We start from the raw sequence: 23,156 nt of genomic DNA on the forward strand, positions 1-23,156 counted from the left end.
CGGCGGAAAGGGCTGACAGCCGCCTCGCATCGGAGCCCTGCCGGCAGCTCCGGCCCCCCGAGGGCTGGAGGTGGGTGAGCGGGGGCAGCCTCAGCCCGCTGGGGTCTCGCGTTGTGCCCGGGGAGCTGGGCGGGGGGGGACCCTCGGAGTTTGGGGTGGGACCCTCGGAGTTTGGGGTGGGTCCCGGGCGGTGGTGGCAATACCGGGTATAGGGTGCAGGGCTTGTCCTGCGGGCTATTTTGGGGTTGTTAGGGTGGGTGCTGGCTCCCAGTGACTTGTATTGTTCCTCAGAAGCCTCCCGCACTGAGGAGGGTGAGGGGGCAGAAACCCCTTATCGAGAGTTTGTTATGCTTGCCCTGGGCTGATTTGTACCTATCCAACGGTTTTGTTTGCTATGACTCCTGTTTTTTGTTCATTTCAAAGTAAAATGGGATAAAGTAAAGCGAATTCACTTACTTGGAGGGGGCCTGCAAGAAAGATAAGGAGGGACTCTTCATCAAGGAAGTGTAATGATAAGACAAGGAGGAATAGCTAAAAACTTAAATAACTTATAATTTTAATAACTTAAATAAAACTTGTGGCTTCACATTAGATATTGGGAAGAAATTCTTTGCTTAGACAGTGGTGAGGTGCTGGCACAGGTTGCCCAGAGAAGCTGTGGATGCCCCATCCCTGGAGGTGTTCAAGGCCAGCCTGGATGGGGCACTGGTCAACCTGATATGGTGGGAGGTGTCCCTGCCCATGGCTTCCTATGGTTGGAAACTGATGGTCTTTAAGGTCCCTTCCAACCCAAATGTGATTCTAACTCTTCCCCTGCAAACATCTTGGTAAGTTGTTGCTTTGTCTTGCTTGTTGCAAGATGTTGCTTTGTTTTCCCCGCCCCTCTCCTGTTCCTGATCATACTAATTACCAATAAATAAATAAGTGCAGTGACCTACGCGTTAACAAGGTGAAATAAGGGGAAAGGTTGGGTTTGTGGTCTGAAAGTAAAAGACGGGGGTCTTCATTGTGTACTGTATGCAGTGTTAGGGAATTGTGTTTCAGAAATTAATGGGTTTAGAGAAGGCAGTTTGAGTCTCAGGTACTTTTGGCTTGGTAAATGCAAGAAGGTGAAAGACCAAAGCATGAAGTAGTCAAATACAAAACCAATGTTGAAACTCATTTCCAAAGGAAATAGGGAGAATGATGACTTATGGGAGGAAAGGAAAAAAGGCTTTGTGCATAGGTAACAAAAACAAAAAAAAAAAAATCAGATGTCTTATTAATAACTTGAAAACAACAGTGAATAAAACTTTCCAGTCTTAAACTCTTTTAATAGATATGGACTGGACAAGCAGTGAAAGCAGGTAGTACTGAAGATACACTTTAGGGTATCAGATTGGGTCCTTGCTGAGACAAAAGAGTGTCCTTTGTAGTAACTTTAATTCTTTCAAGTTAGTAAAATATACAAGGAGAATAAGGGGTCTTTGTGAAGACATCATGCATAAGTACGTTTTACCCTGCCTCTTCATTGTTGCTCTGTCATTAGTGAGGTGAGTCTTAATGCACTATGTGTTTAACGGAAAGAACTTATTCTCTGGATTTGATGTGAAAAAATAAACAACAGCAGATGTGCAGCTTAATGGAAGGTGAAAACATGTTGGGCCTCTCTTATTTTTCACATTTATTTCTCTTAATTTTGTGTTCTACTCTAGACAATGGTTGACTTCCAGCAAAAGATTTTAAACTTGATCAAACGTTTCAGAAGACAATGGCACTTATTTTCAAACTCAGAAAGAACTACTGTATGTGGAGCAGATTGCATGCTGATGGTGTTACAACTGTCAATGGCTGAAGTCAATAAACAGGTCAGCACTCTTTCAGAACATTCTTGGTACTGTGTGAAAAATCTCAAGTTTCTCAGACAGAGTCTTCTGTGAAGCTATTTTAGTCGCAGTGGTGAGTGTCCTTCAAGCAGGAGCTCACAATAGAAGTTCATTATAACCTTATATTCCCTATTACTTGACACCTGATTTCTCCTGTTCCCTCATTGGCTGAGTACTACAGGTTCACACACTATTCGATGCACTTCTACGCCATATATGTACAATTTTATTTGAGCAACTGTTAATTTCTCCTTTTCCTTTTTCCTTCTTTTGTGACTAGAGGGCCTGTGATTTTTGTTTTTACGGATTTTGTACTGCTCATCCTGGTTTTCTTAGTTATCTTAATTATTTTGGGACAGTGGGACCTTCCCCTTATCTGCTTAACATACTCCCCACTGCTATGCTACTGTCATGCCTGCACAATCACTTTTGAATATTCAAGGTTAGTGGATTTTCCACTGCAAAAACAACTTTCATTGCAAAAACACAGCTTTGTTTCTCACAGTATTTAGTGCATCTTAAACTGGGTTCACTTACTGGACTTTTTGTTTGGGCACCTATTTAAAACAACCATTTTGGTCAATTCAATGTTTCATCTGAATGTTTGATGCCATGAGATGCTCTAAAAGTAATGATTAAGCACTTTGTCAAATTAGGGCTTAGAAAAAGAACACCAAGACAGATGAGAGGATAGAAGTGTTTTAAGTATGTATCTGAGTCTTCAGCTTTAAATACTAGTGTATTTTGTTTGCTTGTGCAACTTCAGTTTATTTCTACTGAGTGTTTCTCATTCTCTGTAGAGCAGAGTGAGGTAACTAGCATTTGGGATGTTCTTATCCCATCAAGGCAATTCATTTGGTCCACTGCTCAGCTCAAGGTTCTCCTTTTATCTTTTTGCTAAGGGTTCTGGAAATGCTTTGGAATGACATGAGAAGAATGAATGTAAGATGGATTGGGTATAGGCTGCACAAGTTGCTTGCAACATTGTGTTCTTGGCTGCTGTTTTTCCTAAGGCTCCTCAGTTGAAGTCCTATGCATCTGAGCTGTGAGTGTGTACCAGTACTTCTAGGAGGTGTACAATGTTCCTTGCGTGTGTATAAGATACATCAAGGGATGAAGAAGAGATTGCTCCCAACCCAGCTTTGGAAAACTCCAGAAACATTTAAGTCTCATACTTTTAGACTTAAATTTCACCAAGTATAATGGTAGCAAACAGCATGAGAAGTTAACTGAATAGTTGTGATGAAAGGGGAAAAATGTGTTATTAGAGTTCCTCTGAATGTATCTTTTGTTGTAGCTATAAGACATAAAGCCATTGGTGGCATATAGTGTGTAGTGAAAGTTACTAATCAATCTAGGTAAATGCTAAAAAAAAAACAAAAACAAAAAAAAAACAACAAAACAAAACAAAAAAAAAAAAAAAAACAAAACTTAGGTAAACTTTCAAGAAGAGCCACCTTTCTTGAGGTTTGAAATAGAAGTAAAATTCAAGGTGAAGTTCAATTGAGAGTAACTGTCTTGTTGGTTATGTTTGTACCTGTGGACCTCCCTGTATAAAAGCAGGGCCGCCTAGAAACTGTTTCCTAGGACTGGTCCAGACACCTTTTAAGTCTCAAGGAGGGAGATTTATCCCTCCTAGGGAGTGAGATTTCATAGCCTTTATAGGCAACCTGTGCCAGAGCTCGGTGACCCTCAGTAACAAAGACTTTCCTGATGATCGGATAGACCTTCCTGTGTTTGTGCCTGTTATTATCTTCTCATGTCAGTGGGGCATTACTGCAAGGAGCCTGGCTCCCTTCCTTGCATCCTCTGCTCAGCTGTCTGTACTCATTGATGCATTCCCTGCTGAGCCTTCTCCTCTCAGGGCTGAGCAGCCCTGGCTCTCTCAGCCCCTCTTCAGAGGAGGGGTGCCTTGATCATCTTTGTGGCTCTTCACTGGGGTCTCTTCAGTATGTCAGCGTGCCTCTTGTACTGAGAACTATCCTCTAAAACATTGTGCAGTCCCAAACAACTAGCTCTGCAAGTTATACTGGCTTTTCTAAGCCTGGGATCTTGGCCTGAAAGTTCATTGCCTTTGCTTCTGCCAGACTTCAATGTCACAGCTATCAGATGCTTATGTCTCTATATTTGCTCTTACATGGATGGGTTTCTAAATCTGCATGCAGCCCTATCAACATTTCCTGGAATAGGAAACCCATTTGAAGTGTTGCTTTATATTGCTTAATGTGCTTTATAGGCCACAGTCCGGGAGCCTCCCTCTTAGAAGAGAGCACATGCAAGCACTAAAAGCTCAGTGTAGGGTTGGAGACTGCAAGATTGCAGAATCTCACAAATCAGGAAGAGTACCAGACAGGAATACTGCAATCTAGGAGTATGCCTGAAAAACTAGAATTAGAGACAACACCAGGATGGTGGTTAAACATAGCAATCTTGAAAGCACATGTTTCAAAAGCAGTTAGTGGCCATTTATTTAGGGAAGGTAGGAGAGACCATAATATTGCTGGAATATGCATCGTGTTTGTGTTTTTCTTAACAACTCTATGGCAAAATAGAAATGGCTTTGCTATGTAATTAGCCCTAGAAAGTTCACAATACCTAGAAAATACTAAAAAGGTGTATTTAGGCATGAAATGTTGCTACTGGATTTCAAACATGCTAAAATAAGAATCCAAGGAGATTTAATGTGCTAAATTATCAAGAAGCAAAGGAAGTGAAGATGCTTTATAACATCTTTTTTCTATGCCCATGAAACACAATGCTTGCAATGTCTATCATGGAATGAAAGTCCAGAACTTTTTGAACTTCCTTTAGACATTAGTCAGCTGGCATATGCTTGTTGGAAACCATCACACACTTACTTTTTCATTTAACATCAGACTTGTGACAACTGACTGTGTAAGTAACAGAATACACTGCCACAGTGAGCACCTGATCATGAAAGCTAATATCTGGAGTGCGATTTTACTTATATTAGAGCTGCAAAAATATTTGAAATTTAACTTTGCTAATCTCTGCATGTCCTTTGTCTTGCAAGGAATAGCTTTGGTTTAATAGATACTATATTGAGGTTCTACTTTGTTTTGAAACAAATTCTTCCACAAGTACCAAGCTAAAATGACTTTTTTTTTCCTCTGACCAACTGCTGATCTCTTTGAGTTGTGTTTATAATATTATATATTTAATTTTTGGAGGGGCTGAAGTGGAAAGAGTTCATATCATAGAATGGTTTAGGTTGGAAGAGACCTTATAGGCCATTTATTTCCAACTTCCCCTGGCAGCAGGCAGAGATACCTCCCACCAGCCCAGTTGTCCAAAGCCCCATCCAACCCAGCCTTGAACATTTCCAGGGATGGGGCATCCACAGCTTCCCTGGACAGCCTGTTCCAGTGCCTCACCACCCTCACAGCAAAGAATGTCTTCCTAAGGTCTAATCTAAATCGACCCTCTTTTGGTGTAAAGCCATTCCCCCTTGTCTTATCCCTACATTCCCTGATAGAGTTCCTCCCCAGCTTTGCTGTAGGACCCCTTAAGGTCTCTGGAGCCTTCTCTTCTGAACAGTCTCAACTCCCACAGCCTGTCTTTGTAGGTGAGGTGCTCCAACCCCTTGATTGTCTTTGTGGCCTTCCTCTGCACTCGTTCTAATAGGTCTGTGCCCTTCTTGTGATGGGGGCCCCCAGATGAGTAGCAGAAGCCTTTGCTATGTATTTTAACTTAGTCAGGCTCTGACTGTAATTCTTTGTGAATGTAGTTTTGCTTAAAGGGATTGAACTTATTTTAAGGCTTTCTCATTATTGCAGTCTTTAACTGCTGATAATACTCATTTCCTTTAAATAAGAGATCCTCTAAGTAGTGTTATATACTGTACCCAAGCGCAGCATTACCTAAGCTCTCCCATCTTCTTGCTGACGATGAAGGTTGTAGGCTGCAATCCAGTTAACACATCATTCAATTTTACTCAAATAAGACGGATGTGTCACTTACTCTTTTTGATTTAAAACTGTGAATTCCATCCCTATTTGTTCCTGCCTTCAGTAACTTTTACCTTTTTGCTTTTCACTTGTGCCCTGCTGTTGTTCTTGTAACCCCCGACTATGGCACCTTTGCTAACAGCTTTGGTCCTTTAGTTTTCCACTTACTTATAAGATTATATGTAGTCCATAATGCTATGTTTAGTCTTTTATTTTTAGTCTCTTCTGTTCTTCCACGTAAAGACTTAATAAAAAGCATTTTCTATATTTTCCCTTTTGGTTTCTGCATAATAAAACTGCAAGCTATTGCTTTACAGTTAAGTGTTTGCACATCTCAGAAGTGCTTAGGGATCATTATTTGACGCACCCCTATATATAAATGCATTTATAGCAGATGACCTTATTTTGATGTAAATCCTTTGGGGGGGGGGTAACTGATAGATAAATAAAATGTGATTTTAGTCCTTCCTCTTGATGTATTTTCTGTTTCTGTCCATCAAAGGTCAACGGAGTGCTCTTCTCTCGAGAGTAGGAAAGGAACTGCAGCTGTGAAACCAGCCTCTTACATTACTTGGATACACATGAATTTTATTTTTTGCCTAGAATAGGGAAAGATTCTCCAGTTGCTGAAAACATGCTGGTGGTTATTGTGCTACCCACATTTTGTCATTTTTTGCCTACTTTATTTGCACTTTAACTCTATTAATTGCTATTAAATCTTCTATTTGACTGTCAAGTTGTAATTCTCTTTCATTTGGGGGAGAGAGGGGGAAGGACTAAAGGGAAGGAGGCAGATGGGTGCATGGGAATGTAATCTAATCATTCTGTAAGGGAGTGTGGGCCCAAAGCTGGGTATAAGATAGTGTCATATGGTTGATGTTATTTATGATACTAGTAAGGGGTATATGGATATAATTAGGTGTGTGTTGCTTTAATGCATTTGTTAGATCTGTGTAGCAATGCTATCAACATTATAGTAAACTATTAATAAGGGAGGGGGGAAAAAAGTTCATTTTTGTTGGGAGATGGCATATGTTTTCTCAGATCACTACTTGAAGCATGTTAATATTATTTACTGCTTTTGGAAGGTAAATGCCTGCTGTGAAGAACACTATTTCTGCAAATAATTAACTATATTTATGCAGTAGTCCTGTGAAAATCAATTTATTTTCTTATGAGTAAAGTTCAAAATGTATGCCTGGCATTTTAAAGATCAGGATAAAAGACTTAATTACAAAAAGTTAGAGCTAAGACCAAAGCACTGGAATAACTTCGATTATAAGTAATACTTTGTTACAAATGCAAATATTTAGTTTATATTTTTTTTCTGTAAGATACATATATATATCTTGTTTTAAAGTAACTTTTAAAGCTATGCTGAACATAAAACATTGTTTTTTCTGTCCTATTAGCACCACGGAGACTTCACGGTATTACTTAATGATGTGATGGAAACTTGGAAATATTTGCTACATGACAAACTAGGATTATCACATGAAAACATGGAAGAAAGAGAAAATTATGCTGATGTTAAAAAAGCCTATGATTCCTTCTTAGCAAGCAGCAATATGTTAGATATCATAGATATATGTCAGAAGTGCTATGCTCTTGCACTTGTATCTGAAGAGGAAAGCATAGCCCCTGTAAGTATTTTGCTTGTTTGATCTCTGTTTTACCGTATTTCTGATTCCAGTTATGGATTTACAGCGCTTCTAAAATATATGCGGAAGTCTTGAATTATTCACAAATGACTTCCCTTTTCTCTGGAGGAACAGATGACTTTAAATTAATAAATCTTTAAGATATCATAGATCCATTCAAAAATTGCATATTTCTGCTGTCCTGCTGGATGGGTAGATCACAGCTCCACTGAGTATATTGTTTTTTCTCACAAACAGAACTGAAAACTGAATTGTAGAGACTTGATGTAGATAGATCAAAGCTTAGTGATTAATGTGTCATGGAGTTTTGGATATATGTTGATAGACAGTCCAAATATTTTTGGTTTTCACTTTAAAAATACCTCGCTCCTAAAGGCAAAAAAATTTTCCATATTCTTCATGTATCTTCATGTTTGATTTTTTCCAGAGCCTGCAAGAGGTTCCACTTCAGCTACTCAGTCAAGCATCTGTTGCAGTTTATTGTGCTTCAGATGTTATAACACCGCACATGAGGCCATGCTCCAGGCTAGAGAAGTTGTAGTACATATTGCAGTCTGACTACGAAAATAATGAAACTTTGGTTATATATTTTGATCTGATAACAAAGATCAGAATAAGATGGATACAGTTGGAAGGGACCTGCAAAAATTGAGTCCAAATGTCACACTGTGAGTCAGTTTTTTTCACAGTTAGGCAATTTGTCTAGAAGGACCATGAGGGACAAAACCAAAAACCATGTGAAAATCCAGAAAAACTACATCCACTGCCTTCCCTTCCTCTACTAAGAGTGTGATCTTACCATAGAAGGGTATCAAATTAGTGAGATGGACTTCCCTGAACCCATGTTGCTGGGTCTGATGGTTGTGTATTAGTAGCAATTAAAATAAGTTTAAAATACAAGCATGCCACATGATTTTATTTGATTCTGTGCTCTCTAGAGTATGGGAAGATTAAAAGACAAAGGAAATATATAATGAAAAATTAATTAACATTGGATTTAGCTGCACCTATTTCTAGCTTGTAACAAAAATTACAGAGAGGAGTTAGCTGTCTGCTTGCAGGAAGGTAACATGCATTATTAGAGGAAAAATTAGTCAATAAAGGACAGGATATTTCAATTGCTTGGAATAACTCTTCCTCCTGAGTTGGGGATAAAGCTGTGTCCATGAAAAAGTAGTCAAATACTGGAACAGGTTGCCCGGAGAAGATGTGGAATCTTGCCTTTGGCTCGGCAAAGTCATCACTGAGCAACCTGGTCTAACTTGTCTTGCTTCAAGCAAGTAACTGTACTAGGTGATCTCAAAAGATCCCTTCTAACCTAAATTGTTGTATGAGTCTATGACAGGTATGCTTGTAACAAACTTGCCTACTTAAGTTTAGAGAATCTGCACTCAAACAGTTCTTCAAAAGAAATAAAGGAGGACTAAAGTTTAGGAAGCTGTAATTGCTTTTCTTTTGTTTTTTGCTACTTTCATGGGAAAGGTAGAAAACTTTGGAGGGTTGATGAGTTCTTTATAATTATGGCATAGTGCTAACTTTTTTTTTTTTTTTAAAATAGCTGCTTTTAGGGCAGTAACTGTAAAAGTTCTCCTGAGTTAATTTGAATCTTACATGTCATTTCTCTCTTAGAACAGTTGTATTTCTAAAGACTAAAGAAAAAGTAGCTTTTGGTGTTCAAAACATTAGCAAGCTGGAGAAAATCATAGTTTTACTTGGTGTTATTACTACTTTTGTGTTACAGTCATCTTTGTATTTAAATTTATGCAATTCTTTTTATTAAAGGTTCAACTGCTGGAATTTATTTCTGGCATAATGAATGTACCAGAAAATAGTGGCTGTGTTCCTTCTACTCCCACACCAGTCAACAGACAGGACCAGAGCAATGCGAAGGTAATAAATAAATAAATAATAATAAATGTGTCTATAAATTCTTTTTTTAGTGCTTTTTAGATACAGAAAATTTAATGGAATATGTAATACAAGTTTTCTTTTGCAGTTATTTCTATTAAGATATTGTTGTGGTTTTTAAAGTATATTCAAGCTCTGTATCTCTTTGGTATGAGTGTGTGCATGGGGCAAGTGCACAAACTTATTCCCTGGAAGACAGTCCTTTTATGGTGGGCACTTGACATAGATTTAATCTGCCTTTAAACAATAGGGAATACATATTTTTTGCAAGTATATTATCATTCAAACATTGTCTTGGATGTGAGTTAAAGAATTTGCCTGATGCTGCAAAGTGAAATGGTAAGAGATAAATATAGGTTTAACTTTTCAACTTAAGTAATGCTTATTTACTTTCAGAAGAAATCTGAGCACCAACTGTAGTGGTAGCTGTAGAAATGCAGACAATGCTGATCTGTTGCAGTAGACAACTGAGGACTTTGTGGGGATACTGAATTCAACCACCTAAACAGTATCAGTATAACAGTGTTTGAAATGGTGAAGCTTCAGTCATTTCCAAGCTTGCTTTCCTCATTAAGTGTCAATTTCAATACAATATTTGGGTGCAACTCAAAATAGTTCCCAACAAGTGAGCAAGCATCTTCCCAGCAATCTGACATCAGGATAAGAGTGTTTCAGTTAAATGCACTTAGGTGCTTTTCTCTTTGTTACTAAGTTTGTGCCCTAGATAGCACTTCTACCAATAGGCTCGCTTGGTGCTCTGACTGTGACATGTATAATAAAAATATTCTTGGCCCCTTCTTTTTGACTGCTTACATTCGTCCTATTTCCTGTTGAATAAGAAATTCCACAGCTACAAAAGGTTTATATCTTTCTTTCTATTAATGGCCTTTTCTTGTCTTTGCTTTCTTTGCTTATGACAAAACTATAAATTCTTAAATTCTGAGAATTTTGTTCTTATAGGATCCTGAACTGCAATATAAGTAATTATAACTTTATATTTTTGGATATAAGGGTAGAGCTGGGTTGTAATTTAATATAAACTCAAAAACTTCAATCAGTGGGACTTCTGTTATTTAAATCCCAGGGAACCAACCAAGGGAAAAATTAGTGCATCTGAGTTGGAGCTGGTGAGGTGTTGAAAGTCTAGCTTATTTGAAGTTAATGTAAAATCATTGTGGTTTAATGGTGTTACTATTTTGGCTTGAGATGTAAAAGGGATGTTTGTGGAGAGATTGCTAAATAGAAATAGAAAGCCAACTTTAATAACTGGAGATACAGTTCTCAAATATTTTGTGAATACTCAAGTACAGTATATAGTATGTCGAGTACTGCTTGCAGTTTTGGGCACCATAGTATAAGACACACAAAACTACTATAGAGCCTCCAAAGGAAGGCTACAAACATGGGGAAAGGTCTAGAGGGCAAGACAGGTGAGGAGTGGCTGAGGTCCCTTGGTTTGTTCAGCCCAGAGCAGGCTTTGGGGGGGGCCTCATGGCAACCTGCAGCTCCCTCACGAGGGGAGTGGAGGGGCAGGTGCTGAGCTCTGCTCTCTGGAGACAGCGACAGGACCTGAGGGAATGGCATGGAGCTGGGACGGGGAGGATGAGGCTGGGTATTAGGAGAAGGTTCTGCACCCAGAGGGAGAGGGTGGTCGGGCACTGGGACAGGCTCCCCAAGGCAGTGGTTATGGCACCAAGCTTGCTGGAGTTCAAGTGTTTGGATAATGCACTCAGACATGGTCTGAATTTTGGGTGGTTCTATGTGGAGCCAGGATTTGGACTCAATGATCCTTGTGGGTTCCTTCAACTTTAGGTATTTTGTGAATCTAATTTTAACATATTAATCATGCTTGCCTTTGTCAGTGCTTCCATAGTTGCCATACATGAAGTAATATTTTGAAATTATGTAAGGTAAGATTCTTACTTTTCCAGAGTCCTATTAGTACATGTGTAATTAGATTTAAAAAAGTAGCATGTAATTGAGCAGTAAGATGACCAGTTAATGTTGATGCTTTCTTATACAGGTGATGTTCTTGGCAAAGAAGTGTGTTTATTCATATTTAAGCCTGTTGGTGAATTCTAAGGATGATCTGGCATTGGCTCATATTCTAAATGTTCCTGACAGAGGACTTGGTAGAGAAGCCTTTACTAAGCTAAAACATGCCTCACAGGAGAGAAAAATGTCCATTTTCCTGGTATGTGTGTCCAATGAAACTTGCTGTAGATCAGAGATAATGGAATAGTTCTGTAAACATGAAATGTTGCTTTAGTTTCATACACAAGACTGACACTTGCAAGCCAAGCTGAATACCACCTAAATATAGTTTCTAGGTTTAAAACAAACAACAACAAAAAAAGTGACAGATACAGCCTGAAGAAATGGATGCTTGCTTGATTGTGAGATATAAAGACACAGAAAAATGTGTGCATGTGTACCTCTAGAGCACTAAAGTGTGGCATTTCAAAAACAGGAATCAGGACTGTTAACAAAAAGAATCCATTAACAGTGCATTACAATGCGTTTTACCTTTTTTGTTTTAAATGTTGAAGATACTTTAGCTAAATGTTTTTTTGTTTTTTTTTTTTTTTAAAAACAAACACTTTTTGTGCACTTTTAGATTCAGTTTAACTCAAGTTTTAAAGTATTTCTTTTGCACAAAATCGCTTTTGTAGACCAATCTAATGATAAAAATACTGCCTTTGACATGTACATGAGAACAGACTCCAAAATTTGGAGTAGCTGTATTGCAGCTTCTTCAGCTTTGGCAGAATTTTTGGAGGGTAATGCTTGTCAGTTGTCTATAGCTTGATTAGTCTTGAAATATTCTCCAAGATATGATATGGGATATTCCTGCCTATGTTATTCTCAAAGGCACAGAGCTAGAGGAAAAAGAGGTATGCTCCCTTGCATAAGAACATAAAAAGCTATAGCATCAATTACAGTACTCAGAGCATGTGAGGTGAATTTATACTTAGAATAGTTATAGCCACCATAGAGCCATCTCAAAAATAGTTATAAGAAGTAAGAATTCTTTCTCCAAAGAACCACTGTGTTACCTCATAGTTAAAATAATCAAATTTTGCATACACAGTGCAGACAACAGTAGACAGAGGAAAAACAGTATGGGTATGTAACAGTCACTGAAGCAGCTGCAGTCTCAGATTTTATGGTTGAAAAATATGGAAAACTTCTGAAATCTCAGTTCCAGGATTAATTATCTTAGCTCCTAATGCTCCATTAAAATTGTATATTAAAAAGTTGTTTGGACTGGATTTGTTGCCTCTTCCTCATACTTGCCAGAGGGGAAACTTCTCTACTGTATAAAGAAGTTGTCTTTTCTGGCATCTATGTCTTGTAGAAGTCCTGCAAAGCCAGAATATTTTCCATTGGGAAAGCAAGGTCCTATGAACCATACTTTATCCACAAGAAGTCTTTAGTGCAAAAGCAGGAATAGTGGCAGGTTTACTTTCTTTGCTAGAATAATTCCAGCTGTATTTGTTACAGTCCCAAGAGCTTTATGATTTAGCTGTATAGTCTGAAATTAATATGTAGAATCAGCATTATGGCATCAAGCAGTTGTAATTGGTTTCTTATCTAACTTTTATGGAGAAATGCTAAACTGTTTGTTTTGATCATTGCATTAAAATTTGAGGGGTCATGATCAAAAGTGTACTGCTTTGAGGCCATCTCTTATTTTCAATGTCTCTATTGTATGCTAGATATATGGAAACTTTCAGAACTGAATATCTGATGACCTTTTAATGGTCACATTTTTTCAGCTTTGAGCATTCATAGTTTTTATTTGTACCTCTGAAAATATATATGCTACTGGAATCAATTTTTACATGCTTATATTAAATGTTCATAAGCTCTTAGGCCATAGACAAGGCTCTGAATGTTTGAGTATTTTTTTGATGTCAGCACAAGCATTTAGAGAGCAACAACAAAAATATATATACTCTATTAATAAAGCTTTTACCAAGCTGTCAAAAAAAAAAATCAGATTAGTTGGGTCACTTTTGTTTGGCTTGTGGATTTTTATACTGCTGCACTATTTAAGCATTGATCTTGCAAATACGTATAATGAGATGTAAAAAGCTTGCTATTAAAATTCATTCTATTGATTTTGGTTTATTTCTGCTATTATCCAGCTGTATACACTGCTTGCAAATCTGTAGGAGATGATCACTTCAACATACATGCATTTTTGGATATGCCTACATTTTGTATTCCCAAATGTTTCTCCTAATAGATGGCAACATCTTTTATCCGAACTGTAGAACTTGGAGGAAAAGGCTGTGCAGCTTCATTATTTGATCCCTTAAGAGCCCATGTAAAGGGACTTTCAAACTTTGTTAACTTTATTGACAAGCTGGAAGAAATTCTTGGTGAAATCTTGGATCCAAGGTAATAGAATTTGTTGTCTTTGTCTTGTTGAGCACCTTTTATTTTTCTTGTGTGTGTCTTGGGCCGGGGAGGGGGAGATTGAAAGAAGATCTAATCATTTACTTATTTCAGAGTAAGTGTCTCAACTTTAAACATTGTTTTGAAAAGAAAGTTTGATTTTGAAAAGCGAGTGGGGTAAGCTTTTAGATTTTGAGGGTGGTCCTTGTATTAAATTTTTACCTTCACATATATGTATTTGAATATTTCCCTAATCATAATTGAATTAGAAAAATTAAGTCTTGTGGGTCTGATGAATACATACTGTTTTGCTTTTTCTTGCTCATTTATTACTTCAATTTTAACTCACTGTATTTATTCTCGTATAAAGGATTCTTCATTGCCACTCCTTTCTTTGGTAATAAGAACCGATAAATAATATTGGTTATTTAGCTGTTCTGTTCTCTTATTTTTAACTACATATGCCAAATGTAAGAACTGTTTCTTAGGGAGGCTCTTGTAAAGTTACTGGTTTTGCATGTTTCTGAAGACCTGAAGCTAGTCTTCTTGGGCAGGATTATAAATGTGAGATTAATTACATGCAAGTGGTAGTATGATGTAATTTGAATTGGTAAGTGCTGTCTATAGGACAACAACCAAAAAAAAAAGAACAGTTTAAGTATTATACAAGTTAGCAACTCTTTCATTTATAATCAGTAATTTTTCTAAACAGAATCTTAGCCAACTACCTGTAATAGTTATGTGCTAAGGAAATTTTTTTGGTTAAATTGAGTCTAATCCATGCAGCCATGAAAACAATGTTGTAAGCAAACAATAGACATTATTACCATTCAGATTCCACTGATGTTGGAAGTATCTTTGTAATTTCATTTTTTTTTTTTCAGTTTTTGTTTTAATTTTTAATGTTGCTACTTGTTTCTTTCATTTGAACATCTTGAATGCCTGAGACATGCTGTCTGTGGTGATGGTTAAAGAAAACTTCCAAGTCAACTTCTAATGTATGCTTTTTTTCTGTTTAAATCATGTCTGGCACTATACAGTCATAAAAATGAAAAAAGGAGAAACATTTATGTACCAACTTATCTTTTAGGGTGGAAAGACCACTTTTGCAGGTTTGTGTGACTCAGCAAGGTGTAACATAAAATGCTACATTGTGTTAATTACCCATCTGTTTGAAGCATGTAAGAAAAATCAAAGTATCTGGAAAAATTGCAGTGTAACTGGAAGAATTCTCTAGAGCTTAGTAATTATTTTCTAATCCCTGTTGCTGTCCCTGCTGTCCTTTTCTTCATCATTCTAGTTCCTATTTTCATTCCATATAGGTGGTATGACAATATCTTTCACTTTAGGATATAAGTTTTGTAAATAGAAAATTCTATCATGTTCAGTAGTGTTCAGGAAATTGCATATATATGTGTAGGTGTTATTGTTTGTTTCACCGACCCAAGCATAAAAGCAGGCTGTACTATGTATTTTTTGTTCTTGTACTCTTTATGGGGTTTATAACCACAAGATGTAAAATACTACGATTTTGTTTGTTTGTTTCTATATTTATGTAGTAGCTAAGTGGTTATAGAAATGTACTAATTGGTTGGCTGTCTTCAGAAGAATCTTCATTAGTCTGCTGCAGTCCTCAAAAACCGTAAGGATTACAACATTGGTGAACAAAAAGAAACCACTCAATTTTCCTGAAGTTTTCAGTAAGCCATGTGAGTGGGGACAGCCTGCATGTCCTGCCTGTGATTTTTTTACAGTTGTTACAAATTCTAGAAGTACTTCTGCAAAATAAATTTCTCTACTTCTGTTTCTACTGCAGTCTGAAGAGCAGCGAAAAAAGCAACAGTGCAAAATTTTTTGTTGCTTAGTCTTTAGAAGCCAGCTCAGAAATTTGAGAGCAAACTGGGCAATCTGTCTGTGACATTGCTATTTCTTTGCTGTAAATGTTAGCCAAGCTACAAAATTAGGTCTTGGTATTTTCTATGCTACAAGAAACATGCAGTATTTTTGGCTGTTTACTTAATAATTTGAAGTCTGTTACTTCACTGTTTGAGCTTGTTAAAGTGGAAACCCTATGAAACTTGAACTTCTGTAAAATACAGAGTAGCCAAATAAATGCTGAGTTGATTGTGGAACACAATCTGTCAAAAAGACTTTCTTCATCTGCTTGAGTCATGTTCCTTCTTTTAAAACCTAGAAATTTAGTTGAGAGTGTTGGACATTGATGGGATGTGCTTAAGAATATTTTGAATGTGGAAGATATGGTGCAACCAATTGTCTGCTAATCTATGGAGAATAACAAATGTTCTCATGCTCAAGTCTTTCATCTAAGAAAGAAAGTGAACAGTAGATGAGATGAAAGCTGTAGGATAGTGGAAATCTAATGAAACTTATTTGATTCAAGTGTGGCACAAAGTTTAAGCAGACCTGTTAGCCACAGAAATGCAAAGATTCAACGAATTTCAGTAGTTTTGAGGAATGTGCAATGAGCAGAACAAGCATTCTTATAAATCTCTGGAGTGTTGAAATAGTTGAAGTTTGCCTCTCCTCTTCAGTTGTGTAAGATCAGAAGAAATTACAAATACTTCAAAAATCAGTAGCATGAACAGTCCTTAAAGTTTGGGGGTGCTCTAATACTTGTAACCCTAAAACTATTTATAAATTCTGTACATAGACTTGGGCAACGCTCACGAAGTATATTATGCAAGATCTCCATTTACTTGTTCTTGTCTCTTGACAAGAAATGTATCAATGTTGTGTTTGGAATTGAAGTAGATGATTTTACACCTGGTGATCTTGAGCCTCATTTATGATGGTATAAACAAAAGACTGCAGTACTCATCCACCATTCTGGAAATCCTTTTCTTTTAGACCAATAATGCTTCTTGCTTCCCGAAAGAACTTTTTCTATTTCTGGAATGACATTTTTCAAGGTCATAAAAGCTGTGTGTAACTTATGCTTTTCCATGACTCAGTTTAGTCTTATTTGTTGCTGTGATTTTTGCTTCGTATGCATGTGTGTCTATATAAATATACATATATACTAGTTTTATGGAGTAGCACAGTTGGTAGGCAGTAGAGTTTTCTTCTTGAATCGGGCCCTGACTTCGTTGTAAGAGTACTGGCCACTAGATGACACTATTGCACAGCTCACAGTACTAGTAGTTTAAGCCTAACAGCTGTATTAAGTGTTCCATTCAACACCTTTGAGTGAGCGTGATACTTTGGAGAGGGTCTTCGGTTCAGGCCCAAAAATAGTCTTCTACAGTGGATTTTAGAAGTTATACAATTTTACTTGACCATGCTTGTGAATTAGTGCATTGAGCTGTCTGGTAGTAGGGAAAATGCTATTACTCAAGTTGCTTTTGTGAAACTGTGATTGTAGCTGTAGGTACAGTAGTATTTTAGGATAGAAAGCACATGAGACTTGATCTGATCTTGTTCTGAATGTTTGGATTAATTGGTTAGCATTCACACAGCCCTAGAGTTTTGTGTTCTAAAGTTGCTGGAAAACTGTAAGTATGTGCAAAGCAGTGTCTATAAGACTCTTTAAACTTAAGATTGTAAAATAATTCAGGTTGGAAGGAACACCAGGAAGTTTTTGATCCAACATCCTGCTCAAAGCAGAGTCAATTATGAGGTCAGCCTAGGATAATCAAGGCGTTATCCAGTCAGGCTTTGAAAACGTCCAAGGACAGACACGGCAGCATCTTTCTTGGCAACCTGTTCCACTACTTGAGTGTCCTCATGGTGACTTTTTTCTTCCCTGAAACCAGTTGGGACCTGTCTGGTTTCAGTTTGTGCCTGTTCTCTCTTTTCTGTCTGCTAACAGCCAACATGAAGAGCCTGGCTTCATCTTCTTGATTACTTTCTTGTAGGTATCAGAAGGCTATTAGTAGATTCCCCTGAAGCCTTTTTCTTCTCCAGACTGAACAAGCTGTTCCCTTAGCTTCTCTTCATAGGGCATGTCTCCCTGACCATCTTGGCAGCTCTCTGCTGAATTTACTCCAGTTTATCAATGTCTTTCCTGGACTGGGGGGCCAAAAATTGGATGCAGTATTCTAAATTCGGTCCAATAAGTGCTGATTAGAGAAGGATAATCACATTCTTCAGACTACTGGCTACGCTACTGTTGATGCAGCCAAGGATACTGTTGGCCTTCTTTGCTGCCAAGGCACACTCCTGGCTTGTTTAGCTTGCTGAACATGCACCAAAACTCCCAACTTCTTTTCCACGGAGCTGCTGCTCAGCCAGTATCATTGCAAGGACTTATCCCTTTGTATGACTTTGTATTTCCTGTTTTGTATTTTGTATGGTTCCTGTCACCCCTTTCTTCCAGTCTACCTAGGTATATCTGCATGGCAGCTCTTCCCTCAAGCATGTTGACTGTTCCACCCAATTTGGTGTCATCTGTAAATGTGATGAGCGTATAGTTCATCACCACCTCTAGGCCACTGACAAATATAAGTACATATATTTTTAAATAAAAAAGCAGGTTCTGGGTTAGCCCCCTATGGTGTTTCACAGAATGTGTTAACTACTGCTCTCAGTCCATTTCACTCATCTAGTCTGTTCATTCAGACTTTAACTTCCAAACTTGTCTATCTATTCAGTCTGCAATATCTAAAGTCGCGTATGGCAGTACTGTCTGACAGTGAAAGCCTTCCTCTAGGCAAAGGAAGAAGGGTGAATGGCATTTACCTTGTTTGTAAAACCAGTAATTTTATAACTGGGAGCAAGCTGATTTAAAATCCATGCCTATACTTACCAGTCACCACCTTTTCCTTCATGTACTCAAAAATGACTTCCAAGAAGTCTTGCTCCATGCTTTTTTTTTTTTTTTTTTTTTTTAAGAACCTTTTCCTAACACTCAGCCTGACCTTCCTCTGTTGCAGTTCCATGCTCTTGCTGTCACTAGAGAGCAGAGCTCAGCACCTGCCCCTCCACTCCCCTTGTGAGGGAACTGCAGGCTGCTATCGGGCTTCCCCTCAGCCTCCTCTGCTCTGGGCTGAACAAACCAAGTGGCTTCAGCCACCCCTCATGCATCTTGTTCTCTAGACCCTTCACCATTTTTATAGCCTTCATTTTTACACTCTCTAACAGTTGAATCCAATTGGACCCCTTAAAATTACAAACAGCAGGTAGAGCAGCAAATATTGTGCAAGTTTGGGATGAGTTGGGAATTTATTATTAGCACAGTCATGGTCTTCCATCTCAGGGCCCTAGGGATTTCAGAGCACATCACTGATGTTGGAGACTCTTAATGCTTTTTAAGAGTCTTTGCTTTGTCTATCTGCCTATTTGTGAGGTGACCATCCTCATCAACTAATGGACCTCCTTTTGCTTTTAACATACTTTAAAAAGCCCTTTTTACTGCCCCTCACAGTACTGGCCACTCTTAATTCCATTTGAGCTTTGATTACACAAATTTTCTCCCTACAATGACAAACAGCGCCTCTGTAGTCCTCCCCTGTTGCCTGACCTTGCTTCCAGTGGACACTTTCTTTTTCCCTATAAGCTCCGGAAGATCCCTGCTCAGCCAAGCTGACCACCTGCTTGCTTGCCTTTTGCAATTTTTGGATTGTCTGTTCCTGTGCTCTTAAAGGGTGGTACTTAAAAAGCAACCAGCACTGATGGTCCTTCAAAAGTAGTTTCCCAGGGGACCTTACCAACTATTTCCCTGAGCAGCCTAAATTTTGCTCTCCCCATATGCAGGGCTGAAGTTTTGGTGGCAGTTTTCCTTCCATCACCAAGGATTTTCAGCTCTACAACTTCATGGTCACTGTGGCCAAGACAGCCACCAATCACCACTTCACCCCTGAGACCCTCCCTCTTTACAAACAAATCTAGGAGGGCACCTTTTCTAGTTGACTTCCTTAGTACCTGTACTAAGAAGTTACAATCAACATGTTTTAGGAATCTCCTGGATCTTTTTGTACCAGCTATGCAGTATTCTCAGTTTTGATGTCACCCATAAGGACAAAGGCTTCTGATTAAAAGGTCTCTCTTAATTCCTTAAAAAATAATTTATTGATGTTGTCATCCTGGCTGGGTGGCCTATGGTAGACTCCCGCAATGACATCTGCTTTTTTTGCTTTTTCCTTAATCCTTACTCTGAGGCTCTCAACCATGTTAATGAGAGCTGCAAGCTCCATACAGTCCAGCCCCTGCATTACAATGCCACCCGCCTGCCTTGCCTGTTCTGTTCATGCTTTCTGAAGAGCCTGTAACCATCCACTGTAACACATCAGTCACAGGACTCTTCCCACCAGTTTTTGCATATGCCAATGATGTAGCTCTGGGACTGAGCCAAGATTTCTAGCTCCTCTTGCTTGTTCATCATGCTGTGTATGTTGTTGTTGAAACACTTCAAATGTACTTTGTTGTTGCCCGCACCTCGTGGAGCAGGCTGAAGGATCTCACTAGCATGCAGTCCCTCAGATTTTGGCATGCCATTCCATAGCTTAGCACTGGCAAACTGGGTTTTATCCCTTTTCCCCTTCAAATCTCTTTTAAAACTCTATTAATCATCCTAGTTAACTTCTGGGCAAAAATCCTTTTTTTTTTTTTTTTTTTCCCCTCTGAGAAAGGTGCAACCCATCAGGTGCCAGCAGGCCTGGCATCATTTACACACCATCCTATGATCAAGAAACCCAAAATTCTGCTGATGACACCAGCCTCCAAGCCACATATTGATCAGCTGAGTCTGTCTGTTCCTTTGAATATTGTTCCCTGCTACTGGAAGGATAGAGGAAAACCCTACCTGTGCCTCAGTCCTTTAAACAATAGCCCTAAGGCCCTGAAGTCCCTTTTTCATTGTCCTTGGACCTCTCTTTGCTACTTTTTCACTGCCAACGTGAAAAACCAATAATGGATAATAATTGGAGGGCAGTAGCAGGCTAGTGAAGTTCCAATTACGTCTCTTACCTGGGAGGCAGTGGATTTCCCTATGGTTTGGGCCCAGTTGGCGTATAGCTAGGGCCTAGGTAGGGTTTTGATAGCAGGAATAGGCTGACTTGCCCTAGGTGACCCTTCCAACCTGGATTGACCTTCATCCATGTCATTGTTTGCCCATCCATCAAGTTCCAGAGCCTCATACCTGTTGTATGGGTGCCTGGGAATGTGAGGTAGGCAAGGAGGGGGTTTGCTTGCCTCACCGAGCAGAAACCTGCTTCTATGCCCCCTGTCTCATAGGTCCTCTCCTTCTGCTTGGTGACAAGAGGGTAGGGGATCCTTCATTACTTGTGTTGTCACTGGCCGATGCACCCGTTTCTGGGATGGTAGAGTATGATTCTACCAGTTGTTCTCTTCTTCTGACTCCCTGATGTTCCTCAGCCTACCCACCTTCTCCTGAACCTCTGGCCGAGCAGTTCTACCTGAGCAAACTTCCCACAGGTGTCCTCACTGCTGCCATCAGACACTGGCCCACCCTGCAGCCTGAGGCCTGGAGGGCTGCGTGTTCCCTCGGGAGCTCTGTTCGGGTTCCTGTGTTGGCTCCCTAGGGTTGCCTATTGTACACGTAGGGGTGGCCACTGCTACTCCTGGTCCTGCCACGCCCCAAGCTGCTCTCATGAGGGCTGCCAGCTCCTGGAGGGTCTCTGTGCTCCCCTAGGGTTTCCCTAGCTCAGGAAACCTCCCTGTGCACTGCGAACTCCTGCTCTGTTGCGGAATGTGCCTGCACTGGAGCTGATTGCCTTGGTGATCTGTCTGCTGTTGTAAAATCATCTGCTTTTCAGTACGTCCCATTCTCTTTGTTCAGTGTGTTAAAGCAAAATTTCAGTAGAAGCTCCTTTAACGTTGCTTGTAAGTCTCAGCTCAAGCTGAGCTTTGGCTTTCCTGACACTATCCTTATATACCCAGGTACTGTTTCTAAATTCTTTCTTTGTAACCTGTCCTTATTTCAGCATTCTGTGCAAAGCCTTTTTACACTGGAGCTCTGTCATAGGTTCACTGTTTAGCCCCACTGGTCTACTGGTAGTTCTGCATAGTTTCCTAAGTATAGTGATGGACTGTTCCTGTTCTTGTAATACACTGTCTTTAACGAAATATCAGCTTAATCTCAGCTGTCTCACATGGGAGTCCACATACCAGGTCACTGAGTAAGCTGAAGTCTGCTCCCCTAAAGCAATGCCCTATACTCTGCTGCTAGCCTTCCTTATTACCTCGGCATCTTGAACTCTGCTACGTCATGATTGCTACAGCCAAGGCTGTCATTGATTTTTTGCATCCCTGGTCACTTCCTCATTGTTAGTGAATAGTGGACCCAGCTGTGTAACTGGGGTTGGCCCATTAGTACCTTCACCCAGAAGTTATCCCAGACACCCTCTAGAAATCTTGACTTCTTGCATCCTACTGTGATGTTCTTCGAGCAGATGTCCAGGGTGGCGTTGAAGTTCCCCACAAAAATCAGGGTCTGTGACATAGAGTCCTCTGAGAGTTGCTTTAATAATACTTTGCCTATTTTCTAACATTGATTGGTTGATCAGTACCAAAACGATTACGCTGACACACTTACTAGTCTCTCTTCTGATCCAAATTCACAAGCTCTCAACCAGTCTCTTGTCTGTCCCATGGAAGAGGTCCTCCATTCTTCTGAGCTGCTCCTGCATAAAAAGGGCACTCTCTGACCTAGTCTTTCCTACCTGTATTTCTGAAGACCTTGTATTCATCTTTTGCAGCACTCCAGCTGTCAGTCTCACCAGTGAAGTTGTAGTTCTGTAACCACATTTGGAGCTTGTATTCTTCCTAACTTGTTATTCGATGTTTAACTGAGTGAATCTCTTTACACTGTATAGAGTATTTGCAAAGTGAAAGACTACTAACTTAGATGCTCTAACCTTCTTAGTGTCTTAATTTATAGAACAATTGAAAATGTATATCTTGGTCTATAAATCTTTACAGTGAAAGTTACATATATAATGACACAAATTAGACTATATCACCATTCTACCATGTTAATAAACATTGTGCTTGTAATTTAATTAAAAATATTATTGCATTGTAAAGAAATAGTAAAACATCAGAAAGGCTTATGTAAGAAAAAGAAATTATAAGAACAAAACTTAGGTTTCAATCGGACTCTTGAAATATTTTCCCTGAAAATTCCTGCCACTTAGTCTAATGTGTTTCAAGATAATTTTGAAGCAAATTCTGCTTTACTCAAGAATTTAACTTCATAATGGAAATACTGATATATTTTGTCTTCTGTAATTCATTTCAACCTAATATTGAGAATGTTTTAGATTTTTTTTTTCAAGAAAACAGAAAAAAAAATTTACAAATCAGTTCAAACATTCTTTCAAGGGCAAGTCTGACTCATGACGTCACAGTGGAAGTGTGGTATCTTAAGTGCT

At 38.9% G+C, this 23,156-nt stretch overlaps 1 protein-coding gene across 1 annotated transcript in view; it reads left to right on the top strand.

The window, feature by feature from the left end:
* Positions 1-1,697: 1,697 nt before the first annotated feature.
* PARPBP (PARP1 binding protein) overlaps positions 1,698-23,156 on the top strand; it is a gene marked incomplete at both ends in the record, with an annotated part of 50,475 nt that continues 29,016 nt past the window's right edge. The window contains 5 exons of the mRNA XM_084305306.1: positions 1,698-1,847; positions 7,246-7,476; positions 9,277-9,384; positions 11,426-11,596; positions 13,655-13,809. Coding sequence (XP_084161432.1) covers positions 1,698-1,847; positions 7,246-7,476; positions 9,277-9,384; positions 11,426-11,596; positions 13,655-13,809 — 815 coding nt within the window. The remainder of the gene's footprint in view (positions 1,848-7,245; positions 7,477-9,276; positions 9,385-11,425; positions 11,597-13,654; positions 13,810-23,156) is intronic.

This window comes from Netta rufina (assembly GCF_964035555.1).
Source record: "Netta rufina genome assembly, chromosome: 1".
Classification (NCBI taxonomy): Eukaryota; Metazoa; Chordata; class Aves; order Anseriformes; family Anatidae; genus Netta; species Netta rufina.